Source organism: Oryctolagus cuniculus, chromosome 1, assembly GCF_964237555.1.
Source record: "Oryctolagus cuniculus chromosome 1, mOryCun1.1, whole genome shotgun sequence".
Taxonomy (NCBI): Eukaryota; Metazoa; Chordata; class Mammalia; order Lagomorpha; family Leporidae; genus Oryctolagus; species Oryctolagus cuniculus.
In genome coordinates, this window is record NC_091432.1 from 16279515 (window position 1) to 16304109 (window position 24595).

Here is a 24595-nt window from a genome sequence, read left to right on the forward strand (position 1 = left end):
CTTCCCACATGGGTGGCAGGGGCCAAGTACTTGGACCATCTTCTGCTCCCTCTCCGATGCCTTAGCCAGATCAGAAGTAGAGTAGCTAGGATTCCAATCCAGCTAATACAGGATACCAGCATTCTAGGTTGTAGCTTAACATACTGTGTCACGATGCCAGCCCCTAACAAATGTATTTAAATGTAGATTGAAATATATAATCTATAGCTACTGTTTTTATTGTTTATATGAAAACTGATTTAAATGATAATTATTTTTCAAATTGTTCTTTTCGGTTGTTAAATATTAGGATTAGTGGCAAATTAAGCCTGTGAATATGGAGTACATTAAAATTATGTCTTAATAAAAACTGATGAAGAGAGAGGAGGGCTAAGAGTATTGGCAGGGAATAGGAGAGTGAGGTAAGCATGGTTGTCATCTTGGAACTATATCCTCAGAATACATGAAATATGCTCTGTTTGTATTAAAAATATTTAAAAACACAATTTTTGCCATTAGAAGGTACATGTAAAATGGCTGAAACAACACTTGTATATGAAAAATGGACAAATGTATCAATACCATCTCATTAAAATTTTATTATATTTTTGAAAAAAATTGTTCTTTTTGAGATTACCTCTGAAGTAAAGTAAAATCAGATATATATCTCATAGCACTTAATTGAATATATTGTGTGATATGGATAACAATTCTTAATGTTGCCAATATAAATTACATAATCTCTATGAGAAGTAATCTTTTTTTTAAGATTTTATTTATTTATTTGAGAGTTAGAGTTATAGACAGTGAGAGGCGGAGACAGAGAGATATGTATTCTGTCTGCTGGTTCATTCCCGAAAGGCCACAACGGCCGGAACTGTGCCAATCTGAAGCCAGGAGCCAGGAGCTTCCTCTGGTTTCCCATATGGGTGCAGGGCCCAATGATTTCAGCCGTCTTCTACTGCTTTCCCAGGCCTCAGCAGAGAGCTGGGTTGGAAGAGGAGCAGCTGGAACTAGAACCAGAGCCCATATGGGATGCCGGCGCCGCAATTGGAGGATTAATCTACTGCACCACAGCACTGGCCCCAAGAAGTAATCTTCTTAAAGCAGTGAATATTGAATTTTCTTTTTAGGGAAAATATGATGCAAACATTTCTTTCAAATTGTTAGTTAATGGTAAAAAACATGTGGTTCAAAATTTTCAGCACATATTTTATTCTTTTTATGGGAACCAAATCAAATAAGACCATAATCATACCAGGGTATGGACACAATAGTTTATTATATTTGCTAATTTTTTTCATTGTTTTTATCTTTTTCCCATGGGAACCTTTAATCTTGGCTTAAAGGAGAGCAAGAAATACAAATATTATTGAGATTAAAAATATTAAAACAAAAAATTGGGAATTTGATTTCACAAAATAAGAATTACTACAATCTCTTGATTTTGAAAGCTAATAACTTTTGTTCCCACATTCTCATTGTACCTTTAATTACCTTCTCTTGCTTTCTAGAGAATAACTAATTTTAATAGTAATTTCTACCTTCTACTCAATTTCAAATCATAGATGGAGGAACATTAGGGGAGAGCCTTGTCTAAATCATTCATAAAATGAAATCTCAATGGCAGAAGTGAACACTCAAGTTAGCGTCTCTGAGGATCATCAGTGCTGGAACATGAATCAGGTTTCATAGGCCACATCAAACTCTAGACCACATCAATGGAAGGTTAATTGAAGGTGATTAACCTGATGTGTAATTGAGTTGGGATTTTCATTTTGCTATGTTATTGATATTCTTTGTCCTCACAATAAATTGTGAGTATCTTTGTGCTTCATGCACATTCATAAATAGGTAAATTGAGGCCGGCGCCGCGGCTCACTAGGCTAATCCTCCACCTTGTGGTGCCGGCACACCGGGTTCTGGTCCCGGTCGGGGCGCCGGATTCTGTCCCGGTTGGCCCTCTTCCAGGCCAGTTCTCTGCTGTGGCTAGGGAGTGCAGTGGAGGATGGCCCAAGTGCTTGGGCCCTGCACCCCATGGGAGACCAGGAGAAGTACCTGGCTCCTGCCATGGGATCAGCGCAGTGCGCTGGCCACAGCTCGCCAGCCGCGGTGGCCATTGGAGGGTGAACCAATGGCAAAAGGAAGACCTTTCTCTCTGTCTCTCTCTCTCACTATCCACTTTGCCTGTCAAAAATTAATAAATAAATAAATAGGTAAATTGAAAACCGGGTTGCTTTATCTGTGCAAAATAGCTTACATCAACTCATCACACATCTTGTTTCTTAGCTCAGTTTTTCTTTTTGACATGGCTCTGTCTTAGCCCTTTTCTTACCAAATAGAAACAAAGTTCATTGATTAAATATATAGAAGAATGATGGTGAATTATCCCAGCAAATGTTTAAAATTAATATATTAGTTTAAAATAATAAACTATTTTATAGGATAAAGATATATTTTCAGGATAAGAAAATATTCTTGGTGCAAAATATAGTAAAAATGAAACAGTATGATGCAAAATCAATTCAGTAAATGGTAGCTTATATCTATTTCTTCCAAAGAAGCAGTGAGGCCCATATTGGAAAACCTACCTCAATAGCAAGGATGAGGTTTAATCAAGTTATTTATTTTTCCATCTTGAACTAAGGGATAATGACAGATAAACAGCATAGAGTTGAAACTCAGAATCTGGAAAAACCTAAATACATTGAATCTCATTTTCTTACATGTGATGAAAAATAAGTATATGAAAATTTTATTTATATAAAACAATGAAAATATATTGAAGGAACAATTCACAAACTGGTCCCAAAACAATCCAATTGTAAAAATGTAATCATTACAATAAACTTGTGATGGCTTTTCTGTTAAAAACACAGGTTTGCTGCATCCTAAACAGTTAGAAAGGGCACACACGTGGAGAACATTCTAGGCAGAGGAAGAGCAACATAATATCCTGTGTTTCCATTCCTAGAAGCCTATAGTAGATCTGAAAATTTGGAGGAAAAGAGGCAAATTAGTGTTAGTAGCAGGAGAGGGAGTGGGAGGTTAGAATATAAAAAGACAGCCAGAAGTAGAATTATACAAGTTTATAATCCATGAAAAGACTTGGGAAATTTACTTCAAATATAGGAAAATCCATGGGGTTAACTGAGAATTAAAGTGATAAGCTTTTTCAGGCTTTAAATGTCCACCCCAGTTTTTCTGTGAAGAGTGAAAGTTACGGGGCAAGGTTCTTAGAGTCATCCCAGAAATGAGAAAGTATATTTAACTTAGAAATTAAGAGAGAACAAGGAGAGAAACAATAAAATTTGCCATTTTGGGGAGTAGTGGCTGGTGTAGTTCAGGCTGTTCACATTTACTGAACCACACTAGAGATTGAAATGTGGCCTCAAAGGTAATTATAATAATAAATAAATGAGAGAGAGGAAACTGACTGACATTTAGTTGGAAGGAAAAACTTGCCTATATCACCTTTAAGATACTGTAAATTGAATAAAAATGTACCATATGTAACTTACCAACATAACTGGAATGCAAATCTAACATGCTTAATTAATTATTTAAACATTTTATTGACGTTTGATCTGCAGGTAAGTTCATTCCTCCTGGTTTCACACCAAATTTCCCAGATCCAGAGGACCTAATTTTGAGAAAGCAATAGAAAAGAAGAGAAAAACAAAAGCTCATGTCTCACTCCAGCTATTAGAGACAAAAATGCAGTCAAGAAACTTAAATCCACAGAGAGAAAACAGCATGAAAGTTACAGATACAAATCTCACTTCAATGCCAGAATTTGTTCTTCTGGGCTTTTCTGATGTTCCCAATTTCCAGTGGTTTCTCTTTGGAATATTCTTAGTCATCTATATGATTATCCTATTGGGGAATGGCGTTATAATTCTAATAACAAGAGTAGATTCCACTCTCCATACCCCTATGTATTTTTTTATCAGCAATTTTTCTTTCCTAGAAATCTGTTATGTGTCTGTCACTCTTCCTAGAATGCTCATGGACCTCTGGACTCAGAAAGGAACTATTTCTTTTTTTGCTTGTGCTACCCAAATGTGCTTCTTCCTCATTCTGGGAGCCACTGAGTGTTTCCTCCTGGCTGTGATGGCCTATGACCGCTATGTGGCCATTTGCAACCCTCTGCACTATCCTATAGTCATGAACCAAAAGGTCTGCATCCAGCTGGTGGCTGGCTCCTGGATCAGTGGCACTCCAGTCCAGATAGGGCAGACCGTCCAGATTTTCTCTCTGCCCTTCTGCAAATCTAAGGAAATCAACCACTTCTTCTGTGACATCCCCCCAATGCTAAAGCTGGCCTGCGGAGACATCCTTGTGAATGAGATGGTGGTCTATATTTTTGCTGTGTTATTTGTCACTGTTCCATTCATGCTTATACTTGGCTCCTACAGCAGAATTATTTCAACCATCCTAAAATTGCCATCAAACACGGGAAGGACCAAAGCCTTTTCAACATGTTCTTCCCACCTCATAGTTGTAGTTTTATTCTATGGATCTGCCACAATTACCTATTTAAATACCAAATCCAATCAATATGAAGGAACAGACAAACTACTGTCTCTTTTCTACACCATTTTGACTCCAATGTTCAATCCTGTAATATACAGTCTTCGGAATAAAGATGTTACTGACGCATTGAGAAAATTCCTTCCCAAATTGTTGTCATTGTAAGACAGTTGAAGCAACAGAACTTATTTTATATGCTTAATTTGTATGTATATTTAGTTGAAATCTACTTCAGTCAGGACCTAAGTGTGTAAATATTTTAATGATGTAGTTTCCTCTTAAGGAGCCTTATATCCTCTCATTTATGACAATTCTGGATACTGACAATTTTCTGCATTTAAAAGAGTTATCTTCAATGTGAAACAGTAAATAAATGTGAATATATACAAGATTATGTGAGATGTGATATGCCCACAGTTGATGACTTTCTGGAAGCTACATGAGTCTTCTCCATTAAAGAGACAAAAACTTGGCCAGAGGCACAGCTCAATAAGCTAATCCTCCGCCTGCGGCGCCGGCACCCCCGGGTTCTAGTCCCGGTTGGGGCACCGGATTCTGTCCCGGTTGCCCCTCTTCCAGTCCAGCTCTCTGCTGTGGCCCGGGAGTGCAGTGGAGGATGGCCCAAGTGCTTGGGCCCTGCACCTGCATGGGAGACCAGGAGAAGCACCTGGCTCCTGGCTTTGGATCAGCGCGGTGCACCGGCCGCAGTGCGCTGGCAGCAGTGGCCATTGTGGGGTAAACCAACGGAAAAGGAAGATCTTTCTCTCTGTCTCTCTCTCTCTCTCACTGTCCACTCTGCCTGTCAAAAAAAAAAAAAGAAAAAAAAAGAAAAACTTTAGTCCTATAGTCATTAATGAGTATTTAACACATAGAATTTAAAGCTGGAATGTACGTGGATATTTGTATAAGAATGATTAACATGTAAGATGTGTATAATATAATGCTTATTGCATTGCTATTTTTCTTTTTCTTTTTTCTTTTTTTTCTTTTTTTTTTTTTTTGACAGGCAGAGTGGACAGTGAGAGAGAGAGACAGAGAGAAAGGTCTTCCTTTGCCGTTGGTTCACCCTCCAATGGCCGCCGCGGCCGGCGCGCTGCGGCCGGCGCACCGCGCTGATCCGATGGCAGGAGCCAGGAGCCAGGTGCTTTTCCTGGTCTCCCATGGGGTGCAGGGCCCAAGCACCTGGGCCATCCTCCACTGCACTCCCTGTCCACATCAGAGAGCTGGCCTGGAAGAGGGGCAACCGGGACAGAATCTGGCGCCCCGACCGGGACTAGAACCTGGTGTGCCGGCGCCACTAGGCGGAGGATTAGCCTAGTGAACCGCGGCGCCGGCCTGCATTGCTATTTTTCTAAGCAAATTTAAGAAAGGTTTATATTAAGCAATATGTTAATACATATAGTTAATATATATAACACAATTATGCAGTCATTAAAATGATCATGTGACATTCATAAAGTAAGGGTCCCTATTAGTCATTCTTCCATCCATGTATGTGTGCCCTCTCTCACTCACCTTTGGTTCAGCTCAGTGTTTGCCTGTGGTCAGTGGGTATTTGCAAACCTGAGGAATCTTTGGGTACTGTGATGGGTCTTCTGTAATGATGCAAAGATAAAATAAATCCAAAGTAAGTAGAAGTAAGGACATAATTAAAATTACAGTAGAAATGAATGGAATATAAAAAGAAAAATAAAATAGAAAATTGACAATTGAAAGATTTGTTTTTGTTTTCAAAGCACCAATTTTCTGTTTGCTGTTTTATTTTACAATATTCATATGAGAGATTACAATCTAAGTATCTTAATAGCTTATTTGTATTCTAATTTATTTATTTGAAAAGCAGAAAGAGAGGGCAAGGCACAGAAAGAGAGCTTTCACTTTCTGATTCACTGCGCAAATAGCTGCAACAGCTAGGGCAGGCTCAGGCCAAAATCAGGAGCCATTGATATGGGATACGATTTGATTGATTAGATTCATGAGCTGAAGACCATGACCCCCCCCCCCCCCCGCCCTTACCTGATCTCACCTGTGTACACCCTCCTGCCAATCAGACCATTCTCCTTTTGGAAGTGAATAAAGGGTGTGGGGCACGCTGGATCTGCCCCTGCTCTCTCTTGTGCCTTTTGTGCCTGTGAGCATTTGGCCACTTCTTATGCCTGTTCTCCCATGCACTGCCTGCCACTGCCGCCCTTCTGTGGGCATGCCCTCTCTCACTTGCAGTCTCCGGCCCACTCCCTGAACAAGGCTGGTATGGAACTTCCCATTTATCCTTCTTAAGCCCCTCGTTCTTATTAAACCCCTTACATTCCTGTGTATTTCTCTCACTCTCTAAATAAATCTTAAACCTTACCATGCTGCCTGTCTCATTTGTGTCTGAGTTTAGAATGCTTCTCTAAGCTTAAGTCAAGAACCCGGAATATTAATTTTAACTCAAGCTCCCCGATAACACAAGGACTCTAACCATCTTCTGCTGCTTTGCCAGGCACATAGCTGGATCAGAGTTGGAGCAGCCAGAACTTAAAACTGGCCATTTTATGACATGCTAGGATTAAAAGCAGTGGCTTAACCCACTATGCCACAGTGTCAGTCTCCTTAGCATTTAATGGATTTAGCATCCATTAAAATTTGTCATGCTATAATGTTAATTTTATTAATATTTCATTTATTTTCTTTGTTTCCTCAATTAGGTTAAATTTATTTGTTGAAAATCGATATTTATCGATATTTTAATTGTTAATTAAAATTGTAGTTTATGTGCTCTTTATTTCTGATTGTATTATTTAATATTACATTCCACGATTTACAAATATTTGTCAATTTCTCAAATTTCAATTTGTTATTGTTTTCAGTTTCTCTCCTTGTGATGAGATAATGCACTGTGTAGATTGTGTATTTCATTGGTCAGGTGAAATATTGTATTATTTTCCTTTAGAGCTACTTGGTTTATAATGTGGTTACATTCTATATTGCTCTGTTGATCTTCTCTCCTGTGGTTGTACACATTATTGGAAATATGATCATGAAAGTTCCAGCTATTGCTTTGAATTTTTTTGCAGGTTTATATCCTTCATTGTGTCAATTTTTCTTCATATGTTTTAAGCTTGATTATATATATATATATATATATATGTATATGTAATTATAGTTATATGGCTATTAGATGGATTACAATTGTACTATTGCCCCAAATCCCAAACTTCCTCAAATATTTGAATTCAGAAGCTCACAATACTTCAATTAGGAACAACCCAGAGAGATCCATACTGAAAGAGTGTATTTGGTAAAAAAACCAGAAAGGATCTGAAAAGAAGCAAGGAGGAAGTATACCCTCATGTACCAGAAACCTTCCATATTAACAGTAGCTACATTATGAGCAACCATGGAGGCCAGAAAGTGAAGACAGGGATGGTGTCTGAAGTAGCAGTTGAGATGCTGTTTGGAATACCCACATCCAGGATCGAAGGGTGTGGTTTCAATTCCTGGCTCCACTCCTGACTTCAGTATTCTGCTATGTGCACTCTTGGAAGAAGCAGATGATGGCTAAAGTAGTTGGGTCCCTATTACTAATACTAATTACTAATTTCTAACTCCTATCTTTCGTCTTACCTAGTTCTGTTTCAGGCATATGGGGAGTGAACTGGTGAATGGTAAATCAATCTCTCTCTCTCTCTCTCGCTCTCTCTGTCTCTCTCTAACACACACACATACTTTCAAAATAAAATAATTTTAAAAACCCTTCAACTTCTGCTATAAGTGCATTATCTTACTAAAATTTTAATAACAAAATACTTCATGCTGAGTAGACTGCATCAGAGAAATCTAAGACAAAAATGGAGAGATGGGCAGGTTTGGTTTCTCCTGAGTGTCTTCATTTCCTTGCAGGCAGATTAATTCTTACCATCTTGTCACATGATCTATACTCTACAAATGCATGACCCTGGTAACCTTTCCTCTTTTTTATAAAGTCTCTAGTCATTTGGATTAGGTGACTACCCTTATGAATTCTTATTACATATTTACCTCTTTAAATGCCTAATTCCCTAACAAAGGTATATCAATGTTTAGAGATGCGTATTGGAGGAATAAAACTCAATCTGCAAAATTTCTTAAAAATTACTAGTAAGAAAATGTACAGTACAATTCAAAAGAACAAGAGGTCTGATTATACCCTTCACCAAAGAAGGTACTTAGGTAACATGTTAGAGTTTTAAAGATACTGAGTGTCATATGTCCTTGGATAATTAATAGCAAAGAATTATCACTACACAGATATTCAAATGACAAGAATTTAAAAAAAAACACTAATAATTACTAGTCATAATATGGAGTAATAATATGTTTAATTCATTGTTGACAAATACACAACATATTACAGACAGCTCAGAAAATATTCTGATAATTTGATACTATGAAAGACCAACTTTTACAGGAGAATTTACCCAATTGAGACAAAGTGTCTCCTAAAAATTGCTGCATTTATATTTACAGCAATTTAATTTTAATTGACAAAATTTGGAAGACACTAAAATATTCTAGAGAAGATGTGGGACATGCAAACAATAAAATATTACTCAGTCAAAGGAAAAGGAGCTATAAAGTCATGATAAAATATGGAGGAAACTTATATATATATTTTATTAATTGACAGAAATAAATTTGTTTCTTTAAAAATTTTTATTTATTTATTTGAGAGGTAGAGTTACAGACAGTGAGAGGGAGAGACAGAGAGAAAGGTCTTCCTTCCATTGGCTCACTCCATATATGGCTGCAACAATCAGAACAGCGCTGATCCAAAGCCAAGAGCCAGGAGCTTCTTCTGGGTCTCCCATGTGGGTGCAGGGACCCACATATTTGGGCCATCTTCTACTGATTTCTCAGGCCACAGCAGAGAGCTGGATTGGAAGAGGAGCAGCCGGGACCAGAACTAGCACCCATATGGAATGCTGGTGCCACAGGTAGAGGATTAACCTACTGCACCATGGCATCGGCCCCGGACGGAAATAAATTTGAACATGCTACATAATGTGTGGCTCCAATTATTTGTCACTCAGGAGAGCATAAACTATGGAGAGAATAAATAAATTGCAGGTTTCTAAGGACTTCGGGTAGGATGGACAAGCAGAGCACAGATGGAAGCAATGGCAGTACAACTGTTCTGGATGAAAAGACTGGCACAGCAACTGAAAGTGAGGTCCATGGCAAAAAAGGGCCACTCGCCATCTTCTTCACACCCTTTATCTCCTTTGTATGCAGATCCCAGATGCAACCCATGCATCATGAGAAGGTGGATATATTTGATAAGTAGGTTGCGTGGGGAGGGATGGGGCAGTTGCTCTGCCTCCAAGCTCCACAAACCCAACTGCCTGCCTGACTTCTACTGGCTCCTCAGACCTAACTAGCTGTCTGCATATTTGTCCCATAATCATTTCTGCTTCTGAGATTTCCCACCCTCAATCTGACGGGTTGCTGAGGGATGAAGTTCTATCTTCTCTATGTACTTTCTGCTGATCAGGATTGTGGTCACAGCCTATTCTGGGTTCATAAGCCTCTACTTGTATCAACTAATGAATCTACTTCATGAGTGAGAGGATCTTTCAGCAATCATTGCCAATGGTTGTGGTCCTTGAATGGTCATCATTACTCTCAGAAACTGCTGGAATCTGAAATAGAAACATTTGTCAATCAGGATGAGCAAAATTGGAAAAAGAAATATCATAAGTAGAATCCTAATTAAGAAAGAAAAATATATTCTCTTGCTTCCAAAATATCAGTGCCTACTATACACAACGCTCTCAAAAAAGGGAACATTTTGTACAATTATGAGGGATCCTACTTTTTGTTTATGTACCTAGTTATTACTACTTTTTAATAATGATTTTATAGTTTTAAGATCAGAGCAACCATAAAATAATACACCCAATAAAAATATTTTGTCCAACAAATCATTGCCCAGACCAATATCACATCTGAATCCATATCTTCTTTCAAGAATTTTATAGTTTCAGATATTAGTTAAGTCATTAATCCTTTTTATGTGGGGGATTTTAGTGTATGTGTGAAATGAGTCAAATGTCAGCCTTCTGCATATTAATATCCAGTTTTTTCAATATCATTTGTTGAAGAGATCATCCTTTTCTTGCTGTGTGTTATTGGCACCTTTGTCAAAGTTTGTAATGCATTGATTTATTTCTAGGTGCTCAGTTTTGTTTTACTGGTCTATACGTGTTTGTGTTTCTAGTTAGTTTTTGATAGAGTCTTGTGGTGGAATGAGAAGGCCATGCCAAGATGGCCACTGGCAAGTGAGCATCAATTACTCAGGAATGGCTTTGGAACCCACCTTGCAAAGGAGGCTGCTTGGCAACAGGCAGCGATTGGTTAGGGCATAAACCACCCCTTGAACAGATTGGCTGCCTTGGATATATAAGCTGCTGTACCAACTGAAATAAATGCATTAGTCAGCTACTTGCCTCTAGCCTGCTTTCACTGAATTCCTGGTGTCTGTGTCATGACTCCGTGCCTCTTAAGATCTCCACCATGCTCCTCCTCTCAGAACAAATCAATTGCAACATCTGGTGCCCAATGTGGCTGTGGACTTGGCGAGGTCCCCCCTTGATTTCAGCAAGTAGGCTGCTTGGTGTTTTGTGTGCTGTTTGGTTCTGTGAGGGTGACCACAGAACCCTCTACTAAGCCCCTTTAATTGTCCTTGTCCTCAATCTAAGTGACCCCAGGTTAGGCACACACCACCTAGAAGCATAACACCACTTCTTGGCTCCTCTAACTTTTGGTTCGCCCTGCGAATTCACATAAGGGACTGATCATCCCAGAATTCAGAACCAAGTCATCTTCCCTCACTCAAGAGAGAAGATGTTCCAGAGACACTGATTGGGCATACAGCATTAACCTAAAGACTCAAGGAAGTCCACCACTAAGCATAGGACATACGTATGATCTGATACACCACTGTTTGTTCATCTAAGTTAGGTAACCCCCTCATAATGCCATCAGACTCTGAGGCACTAGGAATTTTTTTGTTATGGCAGCAGTGCTGTGGGTGTCTTTCCTTTGGTTAGAGTTGATGTGGAGCACTGCTCTTAAATGCTCAAACATGGGAATGATATTCCCCTCTCAGAAACCCACACAGATTACCAAACATAATGAATCAGTGAGTAATAAGAGCCTGTCAGGCCACTGCCTCACTGGCAACAGTTGATGATTTGGGGAGAGAGAGCTCTGACAGTGAAAATGACATGACAGCAGACAATGCAGCAATGCCTAGTCAGCCACTCCCCCAAATATCTATGGGATGAACTTACATGACCTTGAGGCAATAACCCATGTGTGGTCATCCCATCCACACCCAGTGAGGATACCCACATTTGTGGCAGTCCATGGGAACCCCAGGCTCTCTGGGCAGCTGCTAGACCCCATCCTACCCACATGTTTGCTGTTAATCTCGAAGTGGACACAGAATTCAGGCGCTGGTTTCCAACACTAACCAAGGGCCAAAGGTGTGCTTGTGTCTTTCCAGAGAATGTGGGACAGCCCATTTGGGTACCAGCCAGAAACATCAGGCCTGCAACTGACAGTCAACCAGAACCAGCTGAACGAGACTGAGAGTCCGCCTTGTTAGCAGACACCTACTATTGATTGTCAAGCTGCTGCCCTATCATCCTACCCTGAAGAACTGCCCATAGCCACATCTACTACTGATTTATGCCCCATGTAACTCTGGTCAACCACTCAAATGACCCACAGCCTGCGTGTGGTCACACCATTCCTGATTACCATTGATTCTCATTCCTACCTCGTCTGAGCAAGCACTCCTGTGGTCTTTCATTTTGAGGACTGGTTAGTTCAATGGTGGGTAAGATCCCCTTGGGGACAACCTAAGACGGGCACAGCCATATGAGGAGACCACATAGAAACAGGGTCAATGATGGTATGGCCAAGGATCATGCCTCCTGTTGCTCAAAAACAAAAAGGGGGAAATGTGGTGGAATGAGAAGGCCATGGTAAGATGGCCACTGGGAAGTGAGCATCAGTTACTCAGGAATGACTTCAGAACCCAACTGGCAAAGGAGCCTGCCTGGCAACAGGCAGTGATTGGTTAGGGCATAAACCACGCCTTGAACAGATTGGCTGCCTCGACTATATAAGCTGCTGTACCAACTGAAATAAATGAGTCTGCTAGCTGCTCATCTCTAGTCCATTTTCACCTGACTACCAGTGTCTGTGTCATGACTCCATACCTCTTGCACCCACTGTGCTTCTCCTCTCAGAACAAGTCAGCAGCAACAAAGTCTTTAGAAATTTTTATATAAAATATCAATGCAGGGGCCGGCACTGTGGTGTAGTGGGTTAACACCCTGGCCTGAAGTGCGGGCATCCCATATGGGCACTGATTCTAGTTCAGGCTGCTCCACTTCTGATCCAGCTCTCTGCTATGACCTGGGAAAGCAGTAGAAAAAAGCCCAAGTCTTTTGGCCCCTGAACCCACGTGGGAAACCCATAAGAAGCTTCTGGCTCCTGACTTTGAATAGATACAGCTCAGGTCATTGCAGCCAGTTGGGGAGTGAACCATCGGATGGAAGATCCCCCCCCCCCCGCCTCTTCTCTCTCTGTGTAACTCTGCTTTTCAAATAAATAAATAAATCTTTTAGAAAAATATCATGGCACCTGTGAAAAAATCAAACCAATTTTACATCTTTGTCTTCCAATTTGGATGGCTTTTTTTAAATTTTTATTTTTAGAAAACTTTCATTTAATAAGTATAAATTTTCAGAGTACAACTTTTGGATTATAGCAGTTTTTCCCCCTATAACCACCTCCCACCAGCAAACCATCCCATCTCCTACTCCCTCTACTATCCCATTCTTCATTAAGATTCATTTTTAATTATCTTTATATACAAAAGATCAACTTAGTATATACTAAGTAAAGATTTCAACAGTTTGCACCCACACAGACACACAAAGTATAAAGAACTATTTGAAGACTATTTTTACCATTAATTCTCATAGCATAACACATTAAGGACAGGGATCCTACATGGGGAGTAAGTGCACATTGACTGACTCCTGTTGTAGATTTAATGATAGAAACACTTATTTATGATGTCAGTGATCACCCGAGGCTCTTGTCATGAGATGCCAAGGCTATGGAAGCCTCCTGAGTTCACAAACTTTGACATTATTTAGACAAGGCCATAATCAAAGTGGAAGTTCTCTCCTCCCTTCAGAGAAAGATATCTTCTTCTTTGATAGCCTGTTCTTTCCATTGGGATTGCATTACAGAGATCTTTCATTTATGTCATTTTTTGCCACAGTGTCTTGGCTTTCCATGCCTGAGAAACTCTCATGGGCTTTTTAGCCAGACTTGAATGCCTTAAGGGTTGATTCTGAGGCCAGAATGCTATTTAAGGCATTTGCCATTCTATGAGTCTGCCTTAAGGACTGCTTCCCATGTTGGACCGTTCTCTCCTTTTTAATTATATCAATTATTATTAGCAGACACTGCCTTTATTTATGTGATCCCTTTTATAATTAGTCCTATCTTTATGACCAATTATGAACTTAAACTGATAACTGTAACTAGTAAGATGACATTGGCAGCTGCCAACTTAATGGGATTCAGAGTCCATGGCACACGTCTAGCTTTACCTTTAGGGGTAAGTCTGAGTGAGCTGTGCCGAACTGTACATCTCCTCCCTCTTTTATTCCCACTCTTATTTTTAACAGGGATCAATTTTCAGTTGGATTAAAACTCCTAAGAATAATTGTGTATTAATTAAAGAGTTCAACCAATGGTATTAAGTAGAAAGAAAAATACTGAAAAGAATAAAATAGTAAGCAGTTCCTCAACAGTTAAGTCAAGGACTGATCAGGTCATTATTTCTCATAGTGTCAGTTTTACTTCTACAGGTTTTCTTTTAGGTGCTCAGTTAGTTGTCACAAATCAGGGAGAACATATGGTATTTGTCCAGATTCCTCCATTTTGTTGCAAATGGCCAGATTTCATTTTTTTTAAACCACTGTGTAGTATTCTATAGAGTACATATCCCATAATCTCTTTATCCAGTATTCTATTGAAGGGCATTCAGGTTGATTCCAGGTCTTAGCTATTGTGAATTGAGCTGCAATAAACATTAAGGTGCTGATAGCTCTTTTATTTGCCAATTTAATTTCCTTTGGGTAAATTCTGAGGAGGGGAATGGCAGGGTCATGTGGTAGGGCTATATTCAGGTTTCTGATAATCTTCAAACTGTCTTCCATAGTGGCTTTACCAGTTTGCATTCCCACCGATAGTGGATTTGTGCCTTTTTCCCCACATCCTCGCCAGCATCTGTTGTTTGTTGATTTCTGTATGTAAGCCATTCTAACAGGGATGAGATGAAACCTCATTGTGGTTTTGATTTGCCTTTCCCTGATGTCTAGTGATCCTGAACATTTTTTTCATGTGTCTGTTGGCTGTTTGGATTTCCACTTTTGAAAAATGTTTACTTAAGTACTTGGCCCAGCTCTTAAGTGGGTTGTTTGTTTTGTTGTTGTCGAGTTTCTTGATCTCTTTGTAGATTCTGATTATTAATCCTCTATTAGTTGCATAATTTGCAAATATTTTCTCCCATTCTGTTGGTTGTCTCTGCACTTTCCTGTTTCTTTTGCAGCACAGAAACTTTACAATTTGATGTAATCTCAATTGTTGATTTTGGCTTTGACTGCCTGTGCCTATGGGGTCTTTTCCAAGAAGCCTCTACCTGTGCCTATGTCTTACAGGGTTTCTCCAATGTTCTCTAATAATTTGATGGTGACTGGTCATAGATTTAGATCTTTAATCCATGTTGAGTGGATTTTTGTGTAAGGTGTAATGTAGGGGTCTTGCTTCATACTTTTGCTTGTGGAAATCCAGTTTTCTCAGCACCATTTGTTGAATAGACTGTCCTTGCTCCAGGAATTGGTTTTCTCCATTCAATATGATGCTGGCCATGGATTTTTCATAAATGGCCTTGATTGTGTTGATTGGTTGGTTGTACAAGCAGAATGAGAGGGATCACTGATGGCTGGCCTTCAACACATAGGAAAGCAATGTGCAGCAGGTTCTTTTTGCTTTTACTCTTCGTTGATTCAGCCCCAAACTTTATTTAAAATAAATTCCTTTTACTCTTCTGCTCATCCGTTCTCCAGCCTGAAGCTAAATTTCAAATATCCCAGAATTTCTTCTAATATCTCAGTAAAAAGGCCTTCTAATCCTTTCTCTCTCCATGCCTTCAGGAACTACTAGAACACGAATGTTAGGCTTATTAATATTATCCTGTTAATTCCCAACAATATTTTTTTACATTTCTAATTTCCTCTTCTTTTCTTTGGTTTGACTGTATACTTTCCTGTGCTCTGTTTTCTAAGTCTGATATTCTCTCTTCTGCCTCACTGATTCTGTTTTTAAGGCTCTCAACTGCATTTTTTATTTTTTCTATTGAATTCTTCACTTCATTTTGATTCCTCCTTAAGATCTCGTTTTCACAAGAGAGATTTGCTTTCATGTCCTGCATGGATTTCAGTAGTTCATGCATTTGTTTTTGATTACTGCTAAATATTATTATCATAAATTATCATAAATTTCTTGAGTTCCATTTCTTGCATTTCTTCTATCGCATCATCTTCATAATCTTGTATTAAAGTGTCTTGTTATTTTGGGAGCGTCATGTTGTTTTCCATATTCTTGTTCTTGGATTGTTATGTTTGCTGTTCAGCATTTGTGGAGATACTTGTTGGTTTCTTCTTCTTCTCCTTTTTTTTTTTTTTTTTTTCTCTGCCATGGCAGCTTTTTTCATTGCATTATGACTCTGTAGATACGTGGACTGTCTGCTTTCAGTGAATCTCTAGAGGCTTGCAGTGGGTGTGGCCAGAGAGCTCTGTTCAGTATTCAGGGTTAAGGGTGTGCCTAAGGTGACACACTCAGGTTTGATGTGGTAAATCTTCTCTCCGTCTCTATTTTTTTATTCAGAAGGGAAGTAATTCCACTCAGCTGAGATCTTCTCCTTGATGGTGATCAGTGCCTGAGTGATTGGATATTATATTTGTCTTCTCTGTCCCAAGGACTGCATATAAGATCTGTGCTAAGTTCAGATTCCCCTACAATGTCTCTCACCAGATAGCTAGGGCTGCTGGAGCTTGTGGCGTCTCCCACTGAGACTACTCAGTCTCAGCCACACAGCCTCAGTTTTTTTTTTTTTTTTTTTTTTCCACAGTCCCAGTTCAGAAGCTCTATATATTCACTAGGTCCACCAGAGTCAGGAGTCTCCACTCAGTTAACTGCCAGGCGCAGAGATGAGCTGGTGCATCTGTTACATATGCCCAAAATGGCACCAACTCTATTGGCTCGTATGCCTTTGTAAGATGAGTGGAGAGAGATAATTGTGTCTGTACCGTCCCTTTTATTTTTTCTCTCCTCTAGTTAGGCTGGTGCACTTTCCCCCACAGGGCTTCAAGCCTCAGTCCCTCTAGGCTCTTCATGCTGCTTTTTTATCAGTGATTCGGGCTACTGCAGTTTCATCTCACCTCACATTCCAGTGCTGGTGCAGCGGCTCTCTGCTGCTGGGGTCCCGAGCTGTGGGTACCCACACCCTCAACATAGGTCCACCGTGTCCCACTAATTACGGAATATTTTCCTCTGCTGTTTTTTTTTTCCTAACTTTTCCCTGGGACTACACTATCTCCACTTTTATTAAACTATCTTATCCTGGACTAGATCAGTAAGCTCCCTCCCTATTCTGCCATCTTGGAACACCCTCTTCTTCTCTGTTCAGATTATAAAACCACTTTTTCTGCTCCTCCTTGCTCTACCTGTATGTATTCTGAGGCTAGTCAGTTGTCCATGACTACTTTAGAGAGAGCATCCAAAGGGTTCAGTACTTGTTGTAATACCAACCTGAAATATAGGCTAGGTTGTCCCAGGCAGTACACAGGTTTTTAAAAATGTCTTCATGATGTATAGTAGGATCTTCTACTATGATGATAGAAGAACCCAAGGAGATATCCCACCAATAGAAACTTCATGAGAGAATCAAGAGTTGACACAGGTAAAATATGTGTGACATAAATTACAACAGCATTGATATGACAAAAAGTAAAAAAAAAAAAAAAAAAAAAAAAAAAAAAAAAAAAAAAGAAAGAAAGAAAGAAAGCATAGCCAGTGTAAAGAACAACTGATTTTAATAAAAGTGATTTTACAGGCAAAATTATGGAGAAAAAATAGAGAAAGCTAGATGTGATTCTATGGAAATTACATGACAAATTCTAGTAGAATTTCACATGAGTAAGGAGGGAAATATTTAAAAAAAATAGAAGGGAATGGGAGTCAGCACTGTGGTGCAGCAGGTTAAAGCCCTGGCCTAAAGTGCCAGCATCTATATGGGTACTTATTCTAGTCCTGGCTGCTCCTCTTCCAATCCAGCTCTCTGCTATGGCCTGGGAAAGCAGTAGAAGATGGCCCAAGTCCTTGGCCCCCTGCACCCACGTGGGAGAACCTGGAAGAAGCTTCTGGCTCCTGGCTTTGGATTGGCACAGCTCGGGCTGTTGCGGCCATCTGAGGAGGGAACCAGTGGATGGAAGACCTCTCTCTCTGTCTCTACCTCTCTGTAACTCTTTCCAATAAATAAAATAAATCTTAAAAAATATAGAAAAGAATGTGTAATTCTTATTAATTACAGTAGTTATTAATTGATAGTATATGCTGCTAGGGTTGATATTAAGGGAAGTTAGTGAACAGTATGCTGTAGTTACTGCTTTCATTTGTAGTAAAGTGGTAGAAAATATATAAAATAAAACACTAATGATGAAAGTTTGGATTCTTTCGGCATCAAATGATTAGTTTAAGAGATTTGGAACTGTTCAAAGAATAAATAACTGGCTTAAAAATTTACTTGAATAGTAAGTAAAAGATTTGAAAGAAAATATTTGAATTGAATGAACTAGGAATGCTTATGTGGAGAAAAGTAATAATCATATTAATTAGTTAAATGATTATAATCTTTTTATAATAGACTTTAACAATTAAATATTAGTTGTACACAATAAATTAAGAACATTGGTGTGCATGTCTTGATACCTCTAAAACTATTAAAATTCAAATCTAATATTCCATGGCTGAGTTATCAGTTGACATTAACTATACATAATTTTTTGTTAACATTAGAAATTTGATTTCCTGGAAATAGAGAAAGGTGATTATGAAAGTAATTTAAGAGATTGCATGAAATTAGTTAATTAGATAAAAATTTATAAAATAAAAAATACATTTATTGTGATATCATAGATGATAGCCAAAAACACTAGGAAGAATCTTGGTAAAAATTTTCCTAAGTCATCATCAGCACAGCCAAATAACAGCTGGGATATTATCCAATGTATCTAAGAAATTGGGATATTTTATAATGAAAATTTAGAAGGAAAAACTTAGATCATTTACATTGAAACTACATTGCTAGGAACAAGACGGGCAGGTCAACATGCAGCATGAAAAGTGCTGGGCTTGTAGGATAACCCCTGGGGAGATCTTGTTGCTTCTTGATTGGTTGGCTGTACAAGCAGAATGAGAGGGAGCCCTGATGGCTGGCCTTCAACACACAGGAAAGGAATGTGCAGCAGGTTCTTTTTGCTTTTACTCTTTGTTGATTCAGCCCCCAACTCTGTTTAAAACAAATTCCCCTTACTCTTCTATTCATCCATTCTCCAGCCTGAAGCTAAATTTCAAATATCCCGGAATTCTCTTATCACATGCATGTATCTCATCCAGTAAATGAAGAAAAACAATATGGTTCTAAATGTATTAGCCATGTTGGATTCACCATATCTTCAGGTGGAGTCAAATTCCATTATTGAAAGAGAATAATCAAGTTTACTGCAATAATGGAATTTGTTCTCCTTAGTTTTTTGATATACCCAATTTCTAATGAATTCTTTTGGAGGATGTTATTCTTTACTAATTTTAAAAAAAAATTATTTGAAAGGCAGGAAAGAAGAAGAAGAAGAAAGAGGAGGATGAGGAAGAAGAAGAAGAGGTAGAGGAGAAGAGAGATGTTGAGGAGGAAGAGAAAGGGAGGAATGGTGAGGAGGAGGAGGAAAGAGAGAGAGAGAGAAAAGATGGAAATCCAATTCCGATCTCCTATGTGCATGGCAAACAGCTTCTTAAACCAACACCCTCTGCTTCCCAAGGTATGACTTAGCAGGAAACTGGAGTCAGGAGCAGAGCTGGCATCTCCAGCACCCTGAGTGGTATGAGACAATCTCAAAAATTATGTATGAAAACTTGTTCACTTTACCTGATGTTTCAGCAGAGAGCATACAAAAAAATCTAGATTTTTCAAAACAATCATGGCATGTTTTAATTTCCACAAAAATTGAACTAGGATCTCATGAAAGACAGCAAGCACAGCATGTTCATGTAAAAAACACATATTTTTCTGTGTTTGAGTTACATGCCTATCGATGGGTTTAAATAAATAATTTTAGAAAGAATAAATAAGAAGAAGAAAAGTGAAAGAACTGAGCCAATATCAATTACAAAGGTTATTAAATAAAATGTATAGAAATACTGTACCTCTTTCCTGAAAGTAATACTAAATAATTAAATGATATTTGGCAGTGCAGAGATACCACCCATCCCAGGAAGCTTAATGGCAAGGGGTCAGTCCAAAGAATATAACTTTAGAGACTGGAGCAGAACGATTGCCAAAAGGAAGTAGTTTTCTAGAACTTTAATTGATACACCAGAGAAGAGGCCCTCATGGGTGAATGACACTATTCTTATTTGAGTAGCTTACTTTTAAAGCAAGCAATAAACATTTAACATCACGGTGACTCTTGTTAGAGAGTATATCTTACACAATTTATAAGATAAACATCACTTACATTCTCATAGTCATTTTCATGTCAATCTTTAAAGGTAAGCTATAATTTTATTATTAGATTTTTATTTAAGGATATTTCTAAATTTGAGGATCAAGTTTTAATTAATAAAACAGGGACACATGGAATTCTAAGATTAATCTGAAAATTAGTTAATTAATATAAATCATGTATCTCTTAACTGCCTAAATTCTAAAGTTAAATAAAATTAAAATATATTAAATAAAGAGAAAGATGACATTAATAAAAAGGATTCATTTAAGGTAAAGTTGAAAACCTAGCACTAATAGAAACACAGGCATAAGAAAGAATAGCTGATAACTCCTATTTGAAAATATATTAACTCAAAAGAATCAGCTAATTTGGGCTAGGGAATATACAGGGGTAGCAGGCTACAGGAGATAAAAAAGATAAATATTTGTTTTGGAAAGTTGCAGAACAAACATTAAGAAAGTGTAGGAACTGTCTAGCAGTGTCAAACTGGATGATACTAATATGAAGAAGCAAAGGGGTTTTTGTTTTGGATTATGTTTTATCCCTGTCCACATGCTTTGGACACTTGTATGAACACAGTAAATGAGTTAGATTTAATCCAAATTACAACTTTAGAGGATATTAGAAAGAGAAAATTGAGAAAAGGTATTGCATTTACTAAAAAGGAATCACAGCAATGGAGAATCTCATGTGGTTAGGAAGGTATATATGAAAAACTTTTGTAAGAAACTGGCCATATACCTGTCTAGGTTAAATATTAATTCATATCCATCATATACTGGATAGTGGTTCTAACAGGGAAAGCTGATGAACAGCATATTTTAGCAATGTTTTCATATTTATTATAAGTGATGGGAGAAGTACATAAGAAGAGAGGTAAAAAATATATATTTATTCTCTCAGTAGCAAGGAATTAGTTTAAGAAAATGGATTCTTGTTGGAATATAAAATGGAGGATTTCAAACTCATTGTGAATCAAAACAAAAAGCATCAAAGGGAAAGTTTTGAGTTAAAAGAAGATGGAAAATGACAAACATAAAGAAAAGTAATCCACATAGACCAAACAATAGAAGTCTGCACCATAATTCCAATCTTAAAGGTGAAAAAATAAGATTTTTGTTTAAAATATAAACAAGATGTATTTATCAATATTCCTAGTATTATTATAGACCAGTCTAATAAAATATTAAGAGTTTCTTTCTTGAATTGATTTTAACAGTGTATTATTTCTGAAGTATCAAATGTCATTTCCTAAAAGCAAAAAAAGTTGATTTTGGAAAATAATTAAGATAGTATGCGAGCATATTCGTACACCTGATCCAGGTAGCATAGGAGACCATTGTAATTCAACTCTGAATAAATTAATCATCTTGAATTTATCATATCTGCAGATGGAGAGCAAATTAAAACAGGAAAATCAAATACCACTACAATTATGGAATTTGTCCTCCTGGGGTTTTCAGATATTCCCAATCTCCGGTGGATTCTGTTTGGAATATTTTCCCTCCTCTATCTGACAATACTGATGTGCAACAGCATCATAATATTAATAACTATTATGGACCCCATTCTCCAGACCCCTATGTATTTTTTTCTCAGCAATTTTTCCTTTCTGGAAATCTGTTACGTAACAGTCACTATCCCAAGGATGCTCATGGACCTTTGTACCCAGAAAGGAAATATCTCTTTTCTTGCCTGCGCTGCACAAATGTGTTTTGTGCTTATGCTGGGAGGTACAGAATGCCTCCTTCTGACAGTGATGGCCTATGACCGCTATGTGGCCATTTGTAACCCTCTGCACTATTCTGTAGTCATGAGCCACAAGTTCTGTACCCAGCTGGTGACTGCCTCCTGGATCCTCACAGCTCCAGTTGTAATAGGGCAAACATGGCAGATTTTTTCTTTGCCCTTTTGTGGGTCTAATAAAATTAATCAATTTTTCTGTGACATCCCCCCAGTACTTAAGCTAGCTTGCGGGGACACGTTTGTGAATGAGATAGCAGTCTATGTAGTGGCAGTGGTGTTTGTCATGGTACCATTTATGCTGATTGTTGTTTCCTATGGCAAAATTATCTCTAGTATTTTGAAATTGTCATCAGCCAAAGGAAGGACTAAGGCCTTCTCCACCTGTTCTTCTCATCTGATTGTTGTCGTCCTATTCTATGGGACAGCTGGTATCACTTACTTACAACCCAAACCAAATCTATCTGAAGGAATGGGGAAGCTCATCTCTCTCTTCTATACCATTTTGATCCCAACTTTGAATCCTATTATATATACTCTGAGGAACAAAGACATCATGTTGGCACTGAGAAAACTCTTGACTAAATTATTGCCTTGAGTAAGAGACCTGAATCTACAGGAAAACAAAATGCCTTGTAGAAAATTTGTCATGCAGCTCAAGTTAGAAAAAAAAAAAAAAAACACTTTTGACTATGTTCCTAAATAGTGGTAATTAATATGATAACAACCCAAATTATTTCAAGGGATCTTTGTGCTGTAGAACTTAGTTACATGCTTCAATGTAATCAGAGTGCAAATGAACTCAAGAGCAAGTATGTCATTTTGTGCCTGAAAATGCTTAAAATGCTATGCTAACTGAGTGTGCTGTATCACCAGGGACCAGGGTCAAGCTATAAGCATTTTTAATTGCCTCATTACTTTCAGATTAATTTTCTACTCTTCTCCCATCCTCTGGTTGGATTTAGCCAACAAAAAATACTAGAAGTGCTAAAATGGTGGAAGCAGAGATATTTGGGGATTGTATTTGCATTTTCTCACTTGTAATATTTCTTCCCATGACCTTTTAAGACTAAAAACCATGAAGGTCTTCATTCCTCTATTGTCTAAGCTCATGATTTCCCTAATATTGATTTTCCCTCCCATTGTAGTTTCAAGAATTATTTTGATAATATCTAATTACTATTAGAAGCCTTGACTGTATTTACCATAAATTATTCATATGTATATGTAGTGGTTTAAACCCTGGTTCTCCACACAGAACTGACAAGTGTAACCTTATTTGCTAAAAGGATCTTTATAAATATGGTTAAGCTGAGAATTCTGAGCTATGATTACCATGGATTAGGATGGACACCAAATTCAATGACAAATATCCTCAATAAAAAGAGAGAGAAGCGGACGAAGTTTCAAAAAAAGGAGAAACAGAAAACATACATGAAAGTGGAGGCAGAGACTGGAGTGATTCAGCGACAAATCAAGCAAGCCCAAGAGCCGCCAAAAGCTAGCAGAGGCAAGAGGAGACTTCCCTTTCCTTCTTCAAAGGAAGTGAAGACCTAACGATACTGTGATTTTGGACACACAAAAAACTGTGAGAGACTAATTTTCAGATGTTTTAAGCTATCATATTGGTGGTAATTTGTTAAGGTATACCTTGAAAACTAGTAGAACATAGAGTTTACTCATCAAAATTATTTGACTTGAGTCATACAGAATGAATTCTGTACCCTTTCAAGCAACAGCTAAAATACTACGCTACCACTCCATTTATATTATTGCATACATTTGGGGGAACTTGGCATATTTTTTCTTTTGACTCAAAATAAAAATATTTGTCCTGTTACTTTAAAATTGAGTAAATGAAGTCTTCTCTTGTGGGGATTATACTTGTCCAAGAATCATTACAAACGCATATTTGTTGCAAAATGGTTGCTAAAGGTCTGTTTTCTTAAAAGAAGCAAAACAACACCATAACCAAAGGAAAGGCCCTCTTGGGTAGAAAATCATGACACTGGAGTACATCTACGCTGTACAATACTGAATAGCCTCTCAAGACAGTGTTTTAGAGCAATTCCATTGAATAAATTCCCACTCTCCTAACATGTAAGAAATTTTGTAAATGCATTCATAAAACATTTTTATTTTTTGCAAAACCAAGGATAGCAGTGCAAAATTACATACAACAGTTTGTATGTACATGTTTGTAGTAGATGGTCTTCATAAAAACAGTGCCCAGTAGGATATAGATTAAAAGATAATATTGACTTCCTCACAGTGCTAGGATTTCTCAGGATTCCTATTTGTCTTTCAATTTATTTATAGGCTGGATTTCCTACACTGAAATTATAATAGGGATGTCATAAGAAATGACTCATTTTGGTTCTGAAAATGTGAATCCATGTAGCAAAGAAATGTTTGCATGCCTCTAAATGTCTTAAAGCGTCTTT

At 38.0% G+C, this 24595-nt stretch overlaps 2 protein-coding genes across 2 annotated transcripts; both read left to right on the forward strand.

The window, feature by feature from the left end:
- The first annotated feature begins 3696 nt into the window (after nucleotides 1-3696).
- LOC100340210 (olfactory receptor 10AG1-like) lies at nucleotides 3697-4677 on the forward strand. The gene has a single exon (XM_002709124.2). The coding sequence runs from the start codon at nucleotides 3697-3699 to the stop codon at nucleotides 4675-4677; it is 981 nt and encodes a 326-aa protein (XP_002709170.1).
- Nucleotides 4678-18026: 13349 nt separating this feature from the next.
- LOC100344130 (olfactory receptor 10AG1) lies at nucleotides 18027-22825 on the forward strand. Its single transcript, XM_070064339.1, has one exon. The coding sequence runs from the start codon at nucleotides 21844-21846 to the stop codon at nucleotides 22747-22749; it is 906 nt and encodes a 301-aa protein (XP_069920440.1). The 5' UTR covers nucleotides 18027-21843; the 3' UTR covers nucleotides 22750-22825.
- The last annotated feature ends 1770 nt before the right edge of the window (nucleotides 22826-24595 follow it).